Genomic DNA, 15,000 nt, shown 5'->3' with positions numbered 1-15,000 from the left:
ACTAAAATTCTTAGTTGGTCGAATTTTGTGAAGACTAAATGCAAATTCATCGGGTGAGCACACTTACTAGTCATTGGTACATGTACTCTTTTTGGCGTTGATTGAAATTGATGGAACCGAACTTGCTTAGTTTAATTGAATGAACTGAACTAAGTTCTACATTTGTCATGAAACTAAACTGTAAACTCAACTATGTTGTTGACCAAACTTGCCTATGTAGGCGAATTCACCAGTAGGTGTTGGCGAGTTAACTGGTACATGTACAGGTGTATTCCATTCTTGAAGTACCAGTAACTGATTAGTTTCATAGAAAAAGTTTCTCTACTATGCCTAGCCTGTGTAGAAAGCGTTTTGTGCAGGGAACATGGAAGGTTTTTTCTGTTTTGGCGGTGCAAAATATGGGGTGAGACAAAAATAGGCGGACAAGGAACAGGGAAACTATTGATTAAATTAATTTTGTATGCTCTGAAAGTTATACCTTCCATATTTGAGTGCAAGAATACAATGTATATTGAGGTACCTTGGGGTTTTAAAGCTGGGGTGATACTATTTACAAGAAACAAAGGACCTATTAAAATAATTATTTAACACTAAAAGAACCCCAGCTATTTTACAGTGAGGACACTCGAACCATGAACACTTGATAATTTTTTGTACATTTTTTTAGTGACTATAGAATGTGGGCTCGTCCTTTTGACAAGAGTATTTAATGTTTTTACACTTACAAAATGCTATACATGTAACACTATACATCATAAGAAGAGCCTTTATTTCTTCGTCGTCGAAAAAAACGATGTACACAAAAATGTCAAGTGTTCACGGTTCAAGTGTCCTTACTGTAAGAGATGCATGTGGTTGCCAAAGGTAACTTATGGTTCCGGTTGTCCACTAGTTTGCCTCCATCTTTGTCTTACGAATGTCAGCAGGTATGCCTATGAAATTTGACTTTTTGAGCTTCGAAGTAGCTCTGCTGGTTTTTACGAGCCAAGTGTTGTTGAGATCTTCCAAGGGGAGGATGTCACTCACGTTAGTACAGTGACTCTTTACTTTTCAAGTTGCCCTCACTATAAATTTCTGATTTACGTTCTTAATATTTGTGAGCTAACTTGATGGCCATTTCCTGTACTACATTTTCTTGGCATTCATGCCATAATGATTCTTGATTAAATTTATACACAGAATAAGTGTTCACAGTGTATTCAAGTTGTTTTTTGTTTATCAAAACGGTCAGTTTTTAGGGTCATATTGTTTGCCCTGCTCAGTACTACTAACCCTCTGGAAAACCTTGTTGTTCTCGCCAGTTGTATGACTGGGTACAAGCAACATATTACTGCCAGCCCTGGTTAATCCTTTGCTGGACTCAATTCCCATTAGTAAAATAATTTAACAAAATAATGAGGCTCTAGTCCAGCAACTGTGCAAATTCCAAGCTCAAGTTATATCAGGACCACTTGGCTTTTGTGTACTACTTTTTTAGTTTTAATTTCCTCTGTTCAATTTTCAGCTTACTTATGGAGGTCCTCAGCCACCCCCAGGAGGGTCAAGCTATTCACCTTATGGTGCTGCTGCAAGTGCCCCTGGATACCCTCCAAATGCTGCAGCTTATGGTGGGGTACCAAGGGGCCCTGTGTCTAGTGCCAACCCACCCCCCATTGGCTTCAATCCATCAGTCACTCAGGGAGCAGGTGCAGTAAAGATGCTGAATTTTTTAATCAGGGATTTTTAGCAACAATAATGGCTGTGACAGTGGAAATGCCACAGGACAAGAATTTTATTGGAGGAAAATTGCTGTGATGCACATGAATTATAATTTTTTCAAGCAAACAAATACAGTTATAGAATTTTTCACCCTTATTGTAGGGTGTGAACAAGTGGAATAATCATAATTAATTTTGTAAATAATTATTATTAGTCATGGTGGCACAAAGTTACATTTTTATTTTTGAGATGACCTTTTTCGTTGGCATTGCTATTGTTGTTGCTATAATTTCCTCTTACGGAAATGTGAAACTGTGGTCGCTTTTGCCACTTATTGGTTGATTCAAGTTCATCTGGTTCAGTATGTTGTTAAAGGCCAGACCCCAGTTGTTCAAAAGGTGGATAACACTATCCACCGGATAAATCACTTATTTAGTGGATGAGTAATAGCAAAGCCAATTGCACTATCCAATGGATAGTGCTTTGTCCGGCAGATAGCGCTATTCATCGTTTGAACAACTGGGGCCAGATACCTACATGTAATTATCCAGTGGATAAGCTGTTATCCAGAGTATAAAGTATACCGTACTTCATGTCAGCCAAGGTTTTCGCACACACCCTTACATGGATATGCTTTTAATTGGGAGTACCTAGTCAAAGTTACGTGAGCAAATACAGGAATCTCAGCACACATTGAAACTTTTGGATAGTGACATTATCCAATGGTTAAAGTTATCTGGACTTTGAACGACTGGGACCACAGAATAGAGCCAATGCAGTCATGCAATCAGTCACAATCCTTTTTTTATCGATCAATAGAAAGTTCATGAGGAGAACAGCTTTTAACCAAAATTTCCTTCTTGAAATAGCTTTCTTACCTTGTGAAATCCAAAAACACATGCAGGCTGCCATCTTGGATTCACATAATTATAATAATTTATACATGATGTCAGTGAGCTCAGCTGATCCCACTTTTCTCTTGGAAATGTGAACAACATGAATGGTGTTTTGTTCGTTTCAAGCTTCCTGCAAAACTTCAGGTTGAGCTCAATGACGTCACGTATAATCCAAGATGGCAGCCTTCATGTGTGTATTTTTAACAAGGATTTCACAAGGTTATAAAGCTATTTCAAGATTGAAATTTTGCATGAAAGCTGTTCTCCTCCTGAACTTTCTGTTGATCGAAAAAAAAAAAGATTGTCATTTTGGTATACCTGCATGCATACAAAGAGTTCTTTGCAGGTAAATGCCCATGAGACTCTGCCTTGGACTGTAGAGACTTTAATAGGGACCTTAACCAAGGACGACAACGATGCAGGTTATGAGTACATTGTATAAAAATATTATTTCCTGTTACTGTGATAATTTTGCAACTTTTTCCAAGTCGCTCAGCATGGAAAAGTGAGTTCAAATTCCAAGAATAAAATTGGTGAGAATGGTATGGATGTTTGACAGAAAATTGAAAATTCATCGTGAGGTGCTTTCGTCGTCCACATGACCCCAAATTTGATAATTTCAAGTCGTTGTCAAGACAAGAATGGCAAAGAAAAATGTTAAAGTCACGTGCAGGGCGTGCAAAACTATTGTTTTTTGCTAATAAAACCTATTCTTTTGTGGCATTCTTGTTGCCATCCTCATCTTGCTTAATTAAGGTCCCTAATAATGGAGTGTGGTGATTGTCTGCTTGGAAACATAACTTGCAGAAGCATAGTCAATAATCATGGATAAAGAAGAGATAAAGATTAGATATAGCTCTTTTGTTTAGTGAACATACTACATGCACACTAGTTATGTTTTATATCACTCAAAGCTCCATATTAGAGAGTCATTGCCCTGGTCCAAAATACAAAATAGGGAATGGTAACTCTAGTCTTTGCTTACCGGTAATGCATTTCGCTAAATTAAAATTAATAACCCTCACCCCCACCCCCACCTGTGCTTCCATGGTTCTTACCAGTAATAGACTGTTTACGGTAAGTACTGTAGTGATAAAAGAATAATCTAATGAGATACATGTAATGCTGATTTGTTTGTTTTCACTGTTTTTCTCTAAACAGCTGGTCCTCCACCACCATACTCCCAAGGGCCACCGCAGCCACATCCACCATATGGACAGCCATCACCTTACCCAACTGGACCACCGGCTGCACCTCCAGGGTATGCCCCTTATCCTCAAGGTGTTCCTGTGCCACAACCTACCTACCCATCTCAACCATATCCCCAGCAGCCACCAGGACATTACTATCCAAACCCTCCTGCTGGCCAATATCCACAGCAACAGTATTACCCTGCTCAAAATACGACCTACGTCCAAGGTGGCAAGCCACAGACTGTGTATGTTCAACAGCCTCAGCAGCGGCATAGTGGTCGTAACAACATGATGATGGGAGCTGCAGCCGGAGTTGTTGGTGGTGCTGCAATGGGTTACATGCTGGGACACACTGTGGGGGGATTTGGACATGGCGGCTTTGGGGGATGGGGCTCAGACCATTCTTGGTCCTCGGGGGGTAGTTTTGGTTGTGATTTTGACTAAGAATAATATTAAATTTAATCTTAATTACTGCAGTCTTTATTGGTTACCCTGTGAGTTGGCTTTTTATCACAGGGTAAGTAACAACCTGCTGGTAAGCTATTTAAGCAGAGACAGTGTACATGTATTAAATTCAAGTGCCATCTTTATTTCCACATAATCCATTTGAGCATTAGCCCTAGAAATGTAAATGGCCCCAAGGAAGGACAAAGAAAACCTCTGGTGAGGGTGAGAAATGAAACCATCACCTCCGGATCAGATCACTGGAGCTCTACTGAATGGGCTACAAAGTTACACAGGTGCACTCTATATGCTCGATACTTCACTGCTATGAACATATGCAAGAAATGAGAATGGTAATAAAGAGTACAGTGGTACCTCTCCTTTGGGACACCTCCCTTCAGGGGACAGAATTTGGTCCTAGAAAAATGTTCATACTAATCTTTGCATCCAACCCAAGCTCTATTCAGAGGACACCTATCCTGTTCCCGAAGGTGTCCCTTGAATGCAGGTCCCACTGTATAAGGTAATACAGTGGCGTGGTTTTTGTCACTCAGATGGTTGGATTTTTTTATGTAAAATAAAAATATTATTGATGATTTTGCTCCACTGAAGTTTATTTTCTCAGCACAGCCTGGACAGTGCCATTGTTGTAAATTTAAAATACTCATTGTTGTCGCTGAAAATAATCTTTTGGTAAGATGATCATCACAAAAATAATAATGTTCTGTACTTTACTTTTTGCAACATGTCCAAAAATTTGTCATGAATCTTGAGTCCAACCGGCAGGACGTTTCCTTGTAGGATTGTGGATTCTGCATTTCAAGTGGTTAATCAAGTTATCACTTTTTTGTTCTTGACAGCACATACAATCCTGCTTTTAAGCCTCCCATATTAATCCACAAAGTCAAGTCCTTTTTCCACTGTACTGTTTTGTTAAGATTGTCATGAATCTTGAGTCCAACAGGCAGGACGTCATGTTTCCTTGTGGGATTGTGGATTCTGCATTTCAAGTGGTTAATCAAGTTATCACTTTTTCGTTCTTGACAGCACATACAATCCTGCTTTTAAGCCTCCCATATTAATCCACAAAGTCAAGTCCTTTTTCCACTGTACTGTTTTGTTAAGAACTTGTCCCATCACTCTCTTGTCCTGTGTAAGTAGCACAGCCCTGCCAGCCCCTGCACAACACACCCGTGCCATTTCCTGAAGGGCTTCAGGGTATAACTTCCAGTTTTCATGTTTAGACCCACTTTTCTTGCCAAAGGGCAAATCAGAAATAAAAACATCAACACTGTTGGATTTCAGAGGAAGATTGCAAACATTCCACTGATAAACATCAAGAGGGGGAGTTTTCCTGTCATTTTTAAAGAAAAATAAAATGCACAGTCATTACCCTACAAAAAGATGGAGGTCCTTCTGTACTTAAACACAAAAATCACATGGCATCTAAACAATATTAACATTCTAAAACAGTAATCATCAGCTACACTGTACTATTTAAGAGATCCTTCAACTTTAAAAAAACAATTAACTGTCAAGTAATATTCTCTTTTTATGGAAACTAAAATTTTGGACATGATGCATCTATTCAGTAAATTTCAGTGGTAATCATGTTCTTCTTATCATTCCACCTTTATTATGTAGATACTGATGAAATATTAGGTTTTTACTTTTTACTAAAGTATCATATCTTCACCATGTGCAGTGGTGATGGTAATCTTTCACAGGTGAGGATAGTAATATTATACAGTTGTAGGTGTCATCATGGTGAGTAAATTGATTAGCCAATAAAAAGCGTGCAAGATACTTTTGTGCTGTAACATTGTTCTCTACTACATAAACATATTTATGGCTCAATTAGACATTACTACGATTTGTTTTCATAATTTCCATATCTTAGTTACACAAAACATAAAACAAGCGTTTTTAATCTTCCACATTTCATCAGTATCTATACAGAATGTATTACATGGCCACTTGGGGATATGAATTTTATCTTCTCATTCTATTAGTATCTCTAACTTGTTTGCTGTGCCCACTTGTGAGATACATGTAATTATGCTATCAGCACTCAAAGATAAAATTTGTGTCCCCACATGGCCATGTTTAATATTTTCTTTATCTTCTTCACTTCAAGAACATAGAAAAGTTGTCCCTGTGTACTGATAATGAGACTTGCCATTTATTTTGCTCCTGTCCAGCTGCACTCCGAACATTTGCTAGTGTTCTGGGAGGAGCCAGCTCATGATTGTCTCCGCACAAGTGCACACATGTGGGCCAATTCAGAACAGCTTCAATAGGAATGGATCCACCTCCACACATAGGGTCACAAATAACTTCACCTGAACAACAGGAATGAAAATAAATTGTACCAAGTTAAAGTGCACATAAGCTTCTCTTTGTGACAATCAAAACATGACCCTATCATCCTGAGCATTGTAGGAGCTCTTGAAAGGTACTCTACTCAAACCGAAAACAAAAGACTAAACAACCTAATCAATGATGTTAACTTGGAAAAACAACAGAAGTCGTTACAATTCCAAAATTAATGATCGCTAGCTTACAAGACCTGCTGTGGTACCCAACAACATCTAAAATATTTTTTACTGTATTAACGTAGTCAAATGAACACAATGTACGTTAAGCATAATCTTCTAATTAAATTATCCTAGGAGCTCACTAATTATCTAGAATCTTATGATATACGGGTGTTGGATTTAAGAAACAATGTTATGTTAGAGTCTTAGAAAATTGTATGCAGTGATTCATATCTTACCTGTTTGGATGTTTGCAAGCTTCAGCATGCAGTATGCTATGGAAGATTTCAATGTTGTTGGACCAAAGTGAGCAATATTTCTTTTTCCTCTACTTTCCTTTGTCAGTGCAACACCAATTACTACATTACTTTCAACAATGTTAAGGAGAACTTCAATGTCTGGATTACTCAGGTCCACAGGCCAACCAAACCAATCATTGATACCTCCACCAAATTTAGCAGCAGCCTCTGGGGATGAAAAGGTGTGTTTTTTGCCAGTACGAGTGCATGTAACACGAAATCGAGGTAACATTAGGCTTTCACTTCCAGATGGTATATATTTTTTCAATGTGCAATCGAACTAAGAAGAAAAATCATTGTAATTCATGAGTGAAGTTGTTTATTATAATACTTCACAGTTGGTGGAAAGGCATGTACTGTATAGTAAATTAATGGAAAGGTGGTATGGTAAATGGTTTGTTTGCACTATCCACAATACCCTGAAAAGGTCTCTCTGTGCCACAGCACAAAACTCAAAATGTTAACGTACCAAGATGCAAAAACAAATGTGTAGTTTCAGACCAAGAACTTTCATCGGTTGGCACAGTCTACCACCTTGGGTGATAACATGTTTACATGTGTAACTTCGAGGCTGATGTGAGAAAAGTGTAACTAGAGAGTTTTAGCATCGACAACAAGTGTGATTCAAGTTCGAGTGCTGGGCTTTTGATTAGTGCGAAGCCCCGTGTGCTCCACTTGTCCAGGCAAGTTGGTCTGCAACGACTTTACATCGAAACGTTGTAGCGGAAAGTACGAGTTTGTCTAAAGGAAATTGAGTTTGCTTTTCGCTGCTTACTATGAAGGACTTCCACTAGAAAAAGTGGAAACACCAGCAACTCATTCAAAACTGGCAATGAAATGTGTTCATCCCTTGATAATAGTATTTTCAGAAGACTGGATATGGAACTTGTATATAAACTTACTTAAAAAACGTACAGGGCACAACTTCAAGAACGAGTGCAAGTTGTACTTGTTCTTGTATTCACACTTGTTGGCAATGCTAACATTCCCTATCACTGATTCACTGCAAGTTATACTATTCTCAAGCTTGCACTTATTGAGTGAAGGGAAGTTTTGAGGATCAGGAACGAAGGAGGGAGTTGTGTTTCATTTCTCACCCTAACCTCTTCCTCGTTGTCACAATCTTCATTGTTGTGCTTCCTTCTTTTTGCTGGAGCCTCTCTGTTGTCGTTTTCAGTCACATTCCAATCAACACCATCTTTTCTTGTATCCTGGCAGTCTTTTTTTACGACGTGCTCTGCACTAAGAGCCTCAAACTTCACCTCATCAGGAGGGAGTTCCCTTTTGAAGAGTATGCCAGCATATCCTGTAAACTGTTTCCATAAAGAAAGCGCTAGGTCCCACTTCAATTCTTGGGGTAATTTGTAGAACGTTTCAAGAATCTCTGGACTAAAGCAATCAAGTAATTCGTTGTTGCCTTGAAATTCCTTCACCACAACAAAAAGATGCTCAACTGACCGAAGAGTTTTTATTTCAGGAAACGAATTAACTGGAATTTCAAAATATATGCGGCCTCTCCCTTCCCTCACAGATGTAGAGCCGAGCTTTTCTTTACACTCTCTCGCGGCTACAGATTCAAATCCAGTAGAAACGGTAGCACACACTGTAACAGGAGCAGCCATATTTGAACTGGGGAAGATGGTGTCTATTTCATTTCGTGTAAGCAGTCACGAAATCAGGATCCAGTATGACCCGTGGTGTGTGAGAGCCTTTTTTCGCCCTAGGGCCCGTTTCTCGAAAGTCCCGAAATTTTCGGGTGTTCCAATTTCTTTTGCATCTCAACAACGGAGAGGATTTAAGTCGTCAAACTTCACAGTCGTGTTTCTTTTAGTTACCTTGAAAACATGTTAGAAGACCGGCTTTCCAAAACAAGCGGTTGGCAGGTTCAAAAATGGCTTTTCGGACCCGAAAAGTTCTCGGGACTTTCGAGAAACGGGCCCCCGGTGAGAGCGGGAAAAAAAGCGCGAGAAGGCAGCGTTTACCGTGAGCGCATACCATTCCACCAAAAATTCCGGTTTGCCATTCCAAAAACTTCATTCGGCGGATGGAACGGTTTTTTCCAGTTGGTTACCACACCGGTTCCCAGGCAGTCGAGTTCATGAGCGGGTGCCAAATCCAAACTCGATAACAATAATGGAACGACACTTATATTGGCCATGAAGTTATAGACGACTCTGAGTAAACGGGTTTTCTGAGTTGTAAGCAGTTATACGAGAAGAAATTTAAATCGAGTCCGTGACTATTTTGAAGGCACTTTACCTTCATATTTTTTTGACGAATTTCAAAGTCATTTCCGCATGACGAAGGAAACATGTGAGCGTTTCTCTAGAGCGGTCATGCCCACAGGAAGAATGCAATTCCACCGCGAAAGCAAATCCTGCGCGAACGGTCACTAACAGGTTGGATATTACTTCGAGTAGTGTAATGCGAGTATCCCAGGCGGCTATTAATCTGTCCGGCCAATACATCCGTTGTTTATTAAAAGTATGGATTGCCGTGCAACAAAACAATAAAAGATCGATTTGCAGTAAAACAGTGCTTTGATAATCCGGATAGTTCTTAACTTACTGATGGGTGGTGCGATTTATCCGTTCTCATGACCCACACAAAGGTGTCGCAAAAATAATGACAAATCGTCCCTTGTAAAGTGTAGCACGCTCTGCCGGAAGTTTCACTCGCCAGTGGCGGGGAAGAGAGATGGGGAGAGAATTGTTTCACTTGCCAGTCGCGGGGAAGAGAGAGGGGGGGGGGGGGGGGGGAAATTGGGACCAAGCGTGAAGAGAAGGTATAGAGAATTCCCGGAATTTCCATATTTTCAAGGAAAAGGACAACCTCCAGAGGTTGACCGAAATTTTCGATACAAATTTTTCAAAACATGCCGTTCCATTTGATTCTGTACCGGAATTTCCGGAAATTTTGGTCGAATGGTAAGCGCTCTTGGTTTGTAAGGGAAAATAAAATACATGTCTTTTATACTTCTATTGCAGAATATAAATTAAATGTCGTAGATTGTAGTTAGCTATCAAGAGTTCGGTCAAGAGGTTAACCGCTTTAGCAGCTGGCCCAAAAGCCTGATGACGAGCAAGAGAGCAGCCAGTCCACAGCCCGGAGCTGGTTCAACCCGCAAAAGGAGCCTGGTGAGAATGAGGGTTTCTTTAAAACCTTCTAGTCTCCTTGGTCCTTTGACTGATTGTATTAATTTCCTGGGCCATGCAGGATAGAGAGAGAGAGATAGAAAGAGAGATAGATATAGAAAGAGAGATAGATAGATAGTTTATTTTAACTCAACTCAAAACAACAAATTAGCAAGAATTTTCAGTTCTTGTGCTCAGCCTCAATGCCTGTGACTACTTAGTTATTCTGAGACGACTTAGCAAAATTTGTGGATGAGATTTCGAAGGCGAATAAGGTGGCTACGAATATAAGAGCAAACTCCTCCGAATCTCGGGATTCGAGGAGCAGAAATCGAAGAGAGGGAAATTCTTCTGGCTTGTATTTTTTACGCCTAAGCTCATCCTCTGCGTGGAGAAACAAGCAGAGGACACAAATTCAGGATAAATCTTTTCATTGCTCTGGTGGGACCAGCCGAAGGGGGAAAACCGCGACAGATAAATAATGAGTTTATTTATTATTTGTTTATTTATTTACTGATTAAGTATGAATACATACTTGGTGAATCAATAATAGGACATAGGACCCCAACGAGGTTATCCTCCATTTTACCCTCCCAACCATGATACACCACAGAAGACAGCCCTCAACACTGGGAACTACACGCCCTACCCTTTGCGACAAGTGTGCGGGTTCTTTTACGTCCCACAGGATTATGAACATTGAAGGGTTGTGAGACGGGACCTCAGGCTTATCTTCCTTATCCGAGAAGATTAGAGAGTCTAATCATTTGCAGATGTAATTACAAAGGCAGCACTTTCTCCTCAGTTACTTAAAGACCCTGAGTGTTTGTCCGGCCGAAGTTGAACTCACGACCTCCCGCGTGACAGCCCGGTGCTCAACCAACTGAGCCACCGGTGCGCGGTGCTAGTTCAACCTTACACCATTCTCACGTCGGTAATTTAGCCATCAGGCCTCGGTTGTTCAAAAGGTGGATAACGCTATCCACCGGATAAATCACTATCCAGCGGATAAACACTAGCAAAACCAATTGAGTTATTCAGTGGATAGCGCTATCCACCCTTCGAACAACTGGTGCCAGGTTTGATGAGTGGTCTAAAATCACCTCTGACGTGTGAGTCCTTGAGTCTATTCAGGGACATCGCTTGTAGTTTGTTTCTATTCCCCGGCAAAACAGACTACCTGGTCTTCCGCATTTATCGGATTCTGATATTCTGCTCATTGATGCAGAACTTGAAAAGCTCCTAGCGAAACGAGCTATTGACCAGGTGTCGCACTGTGAGGGTGAATTCAGGCCAGTCATTGATCTCAAACCTTTGAATGAATTTGTACAAAAAATCCATTTCAAAATGGAAAATGTTGATCTTTTTGATCATTTGCTGCACCCGGGGGATTTCATGGGGTTTGTTGGCCTGACAATGTGTACGAGTTCATGTGCCTGCGTTTTCGTCACATTAGAGTCATTTATTATATTGACGAAACCTTGTAATTGCATCGTCAAGTGAAGGGTGTTCGTTTCATGTACGTGAGGTTTACCAAATGCTTTCTTTTGTTGGCTTTATAGTAAACGAGGCTAAATCTCAGTTGATGCCATCTCAGCAAATCATTTTACTTGGCTTTGTTGTGAATTCAGTTTCAATGACTTGCTCATTTCCAACTGCAAAGGTTGACCACCGTAGTTGACACTGTTACCCACGCCTGTCGTTATTTTCTCAACAACGTATCTCCCAGTATTGGGGATGTGGCTCACGTGACAGGGTTGTTAGAAGCAAATAAGTCGATGGCGTTAGCCACAGAAACACAGTTGGATGCAAGCTCCATTCAGTGTTGATATTAAAGTTCCGGGACATTACTCTGTCCTGGAACATGAACTGCAGGGGTATTTACCATTTACACGGAAAACCCGGAAATTTCGGTTAGAATATCATAATAATAATAATAATAAAATTTATTTATACCGCGCAAATTCAACTATACAGTTTTCAAATGCGCCTTACAATAAAAGAACAATATATAACACTATATAGTCAAAAAATTACACGAATGAATAATTATCTAGTCTATAAATTACAATACTATATCAGAAAAAGCTTTTTTAAAAAGATGAGTCTCCAAATTACGTTTAAAAACTCTAAAATCAGAAGTGCATCTAAGATCTAACGGAAGATTATTCCACAGTTTTGGTGCGGCGGTCACAAAGGCTCGATCGCCAAGAGTAGGGAGGGTCCTGAAATCTGGATTTGAAAGCAGATATTTGTTATTTGATCTGAGGCTGTAGGAAGAATTAGGTTTAAAATTTACGAGAGATGATAAATAATTAGGAGCTGTACCATGGATTGCTTTGTGAGTGATTATAATAATCTTATAATCTATTCTAAACGTTACAGGTAGCCAGTGTAATTTGTATAGTATAGGTGTGATATGGCAATACCGTGGTGCTAGATATAGGACTCTTGCAGCTGCGTTTTGAACACGCTGCAGTTTACTGAGAGCGCAGTAGGGTAGTCCGTATAAAAGTGAATTACAATAGTCCAATCTGCTTGTGATGAAAGCGTGGATTAATTTATGGGCAGATTCTATACTTAGATATTTTCTGACGCGTCTAATGTTGTGAAGATGAAAAAAAGCACTCCTACACGCTTTGGTTATGTTGAAGTTCAGGTTGAAATTGCAGTCAAACCAGGCCCCTAAGTTTCTAAGGGGTTCCGTGCTCGGAGAGATGATGGATTCGCCGATAGTTAGAGTAGCGCGTTTAGTTTTCTGTAGCTGCGCTTTCGTCCCAATGAGCATAAACTCTGTCTTGGAATCGTTGATCATGAGTTTATCATTGATCATCCAGTTACGGATATCACAGAGGCACGCTTCCATTGCTGCAATGGCGGCGTCTTGATTGGAATCATCATTTGGATTGAAAGCCAGATAGATACCAGTATCATCAGCATAACTGTGTGCTGTTGGGAGGTGCTGGCTAATCACATCAAATAGCTCACTGGTGTAAAGGGAGAACAGCATTGGGCCGAGACAGGAGCCCTGTGGCACACCAAACTTCAAATCAAATCTGTCCGACTTTGCATTGCCGATTACAATACGCTGAGATCTATTCGACAGATAGGATTTGAACCACGTTACTGCTTGATCTTTAATTCCAAATTTGTATTCCAGGCGCCGCAGTAATATGTCATGGTCTACTGTGTCAAAAGCAGCGCTTAAATCTAGGAACACTAATAATGTGACTTGCTGTTTGTTCATGTTGACGAGTATGTCGTTGCGCATGCGCAGTAAGGCAGTTTCCGTACTGTGATTTTTTCTGTAGGCTGATTGAAATTCCGGAAACATCTGATTGGACGACACGTGATCGGAGATTTGTAGTGCAGCTGCCTTTTCAGTGATTTTTGAAAGGAAAGTAAGGTTGCTGACGGGCCGGTGATTTTTCTTTATCAGATCCATGTTGGCGTTCTCACTAAGCCCTCTTTCCAAATGTCCGGAAAGTGACCACTACTGAGCGAAAGATTAACCATGTTGGAAATGGTCGGTAGGAGTTCGTTAATACAGTCTTTAACAATCTTGGTAGGTATGGGGTCATTGTCGCAGGTCTTGTTTGGGGCATTCAGCACCAGCTTTTTGATACCTTCTGACGACATTGGCTGGAAGTTATTGAAGGGTGTGCCAGCTAACGAAGACTCTTGAATGCTACTTCTGATCGAATGGTGAGGGTGATTCAATGAGGAGTCAATTCTATCCAGCTTTGAGCGAATGACATCGATCTTTTGTATAAAGAATCTCCCAAAATCATTACTAAGCAAAGTTGGGTCAGAGTGCTTGGGGTATTCTTCCTGTGACGACCCTCCTAGCAGTGCACTGGCCGTCTTGAAAAGCTTTCTTTGATCACAATCGTTTTCATTAATAAGGTTGAAATAATAGTCACGCCTTGCTTGCTCTATAATGTGATTCGTATGATTGCGTGCCTTAATGAAATTAACCCTATCTGACTCGAGCCCCGTCCTTCGCCATATTCTCTCATACCGTCTACGTAAACGCTTGGCTTCTTTGATTTCGTTCTTGAACCAAGGAACCCGCGGACGAACCGTGATAGTCTTCTTTTGGAGAGGAGCGTGTTTATCTAAAAGGCCAGTCATGGTTGAACCGTAACAGGAAACAAGATCAGTAATTTCATCGGGTGGATTCTGGCATAGCCTCGATTCCCTGAGATCATCCTTGAACGATTCAATGTCTATAGCCTTAGTCTTCCGGTAACAGATCTCTTCAACAGTTGTAGCCGGCATACGGAGAGTTAGTTCAGATAGAACAGTACAATGATCTGACAAGAAACTGTCAGAGATGGGCGTGGTCTGAACAAGGCCATCCAAGTCCCGTGTAATGATAAAGTCTAAAGTGTGTCCAGAACGGTGAGTTGGTGTAATCACGTGTTGTGTGAGCCCCATGCACTCCAAGAGATCTAAAAACTTAAAAGCGTCGGGATCATCTGGGACGTTCACATGAATATTCATGTCTCCTACAATGAGGAGACGTTCAGATGACAGCACAGTTGATTCTAGGTATTCAGTAAATTCGCCGAGAAAGGTGGATACCGTTACTGGGTGTTTTTCTGAGTACGGTGTTCGATAGATAATGGCTACCTTGACTTTGTTGCTTCCTGAGATGACAATATATTCAGCAAACTCAAACGAAGTCTTTTCCCCAGCAGTGTGAAAGGTCACGAACAGTTCTGTGCGAGACAACAGAGCAATACCACCCCCACCTCGCTGAGAGCGTATTTGATCATGAAACATGTATCCAATAG

At 40.5% G+C, this 15,000-nt stretch overlaps 2 protein-coding genes and 1 pseudogene across 2 annotated transcripts in view; 1 reads left to right on the top strand and 2 right to left on the bottom strand.

Moving 5' to 3' along the window:
* The window catches only part of LOC137978751 (proline-rich protein HaeIII subfamily 1-like), a 6,919-nt gene extending 2,091 nt beyond the window's left edge, over nucleotides 1-4,828 (top strand). Inside the window, exons 3-4 of the mRNA XM_068825801.1 lie at nucleotides 1,505-1,685; nucleotides 3,756-4,828. Of these exons, the coding sequence (XP_068681902.1) occupies nucleotides 1,505-1,685; nucleotides 3,756-4,231 (657 nt within the window). The 3' untranslated portion in view covers nucleotides 4,232-4,828. The remainder of the gene's footprint in view (nucleotides 1-1,504; nucleotides 1,686-3,755) is intronic.
* Nucleotides 4,829-5,114: 286 nt separating this feature from the next.
* On the bottom strand, nucleotides 5,115-8,733 carry LOC137978752 (tRNA (guanine(6)-N2)-methyltransferase THUMP3-like; annotated as a pseudogene).
* Nucleotides 8,734-13,636: 4,903 nt separating this feature from the next.
* Nucleotides 13,637-15,000, bottom strand: part of LOC137981048 (uncharacterized) — a 1,698-nt gene continuing 334 nt past the window's right edge. The window contains exon 1 of the mRNA XM_068828415.1: nucleotides 13,637-15,000. This exon is cut by the window's right edge and continues 334 nt beyond it. Within this exon, the coding sequence (XP_068684516.1) occupies nucleotides 13,637-15,000 (1,364 nt within the window).

The sequence above is a fragment of the Montipora foliosa genome, chromosome 12, assembly GCF_036669935.1.
Source record: "Montipora foliosa isolate CH-2021 chromosome 12, ASM3666993v2, whole genome shotgun sequence".
Classification (NCBI taxonomy): Eukaryota; Metazoa; Cnidaria; class Anthozoa; order Scleractinia; family Acroporidae; genus Montipora; species Montipora foliosa.
Note: the sequence above shows the minus strand (reverse complement) of the source record. Positions and strands in the feature narration are given on the sequence as shown.